This window comes from Seriola lalandi, unplaced genomic scaffold (genome assembly GCF_002814215.2).
Source record: "Seriola lalandi dorsalis isolate HSWRI2012SDOR001 ecotype SW California unplaced genomic scaffold, Sedor1 jcf7180002046974, whole genome shotgun sequence".
NCBI classification, from domain to species: Eukaryota; Metazoa; Chordata; class Actinopteri; order Carangiformes; family Carangidae; genus Seriola; species Seriola lalandi.
In genome coordinates this window covers 1-965 of record NW_019517537.1, presented here as the reverse complement: position 1 = coordinate 965, position 965 = coordinate 1, and the positions used below count along the sequence as shown (strand labels likewise).

Genomic DNA, 965 nt, shown 5'->3' with positions numbered 1-965 from the left:
CTTTCTAAAACTTTCAAAATAAATGTCTCCACTTTCTAAAACTTTGTAAAAATGTCCTTTTACCTGCCTCTCTATGTCTCTGGTCTCACTCTGTTCCGGGTCTCTCAGGTCCAGAGTTCTGGTGCTCAATCTCGTACTTTGAGTTGGATGTTCAGGTCGGGGAGATGTTTAAGGTCCAGTCCAGCTGTCCTCTGGTGACGGTGGACGGATATGTGGATCCTTCAGGAGGAGATCGCTTCTGTCTGGGACAGCTGAGCAATGTCCACCGTACTGCTGCCAGCCACCGTGCCAGGTGACCAGTCTGACCAGTCTGACCAGTCTGACCAGTAAGAGTACTGCGGCAGCAGGAGGCGGTATGTTGTAATGTCATTATAGTTTTATTATTTGAAATTGTTCCTGCAGGCTCCACATCGGTCGGGGGGTTCAGCTAGAGTGTCGGGGGGAGGGGGACGTCTGGATGCGTTGCCTTAGTGACCACTCGGTGTTCGTTCAGAGTTTCTACCTGGACCGAGAGGCCGGCCGAGCACCTGGAGACGGAGTCCATAAGATCTACCCCGGAGCTTATATCAAGGTGAGTGTGTTGATACGCAGACAACTCTCTGCTGTTCGTCTCTGTCCATCACGGACATGAAGCGCTGTCTGAATCTCAGGTTGTCTCTCACCTGTCTCTCTCTCACCTGTCTGTGTCTCCAGGTGTTTGACCTGCGGCAGTGTCACAGACAGATGCAGCAGCAGGCAGCAGCAGCTCAGGCAGCTGTAGCGACTCAGGCGGCTGCAGTTGCCGGTGCGATTCCCGGACCAAACAGTGTGGGAGGGATCGCCCCTGCTGTCAGTGAGTACCACCTGTCTCTCTCTCCCTCTCCCTGGGTACCTGTCTGTCTGCTGTGAATCAGTATGGAGGTTACTGTGTGTCACAGGTGTGTGTTCTCACTGTGTGTCACAGGTGTGTGTTCAGCGGCAGGTCT

The 965-nt window shown here is 53.3% G+C and overlaps 1 protein-coding gene across 1 annotated transcript; it reads left to right on the top strand.

The window, feature by feature from the left end:
- Nucleotides 1-82: 82 nt before the first annotated feature.
- Nucleotides 83-961, top strand: LOC111648760 (SMAD family member 4-like; the record flags this gene model as incomplete). Its single annotated transcript, XM_023398498.2, has 4 exons — nucleotides 83-292; nucleotides 403-571; nucleotides 694-832; nucleotides 944-961. Coding segments are annotated over exons 1-4 (454 nt in total), but the record flags the coding sequence as incomplete, so codon positions are not given.
- Between the last annotated feature and the right edge of the window lie 4 nt (nucleotides 962-965).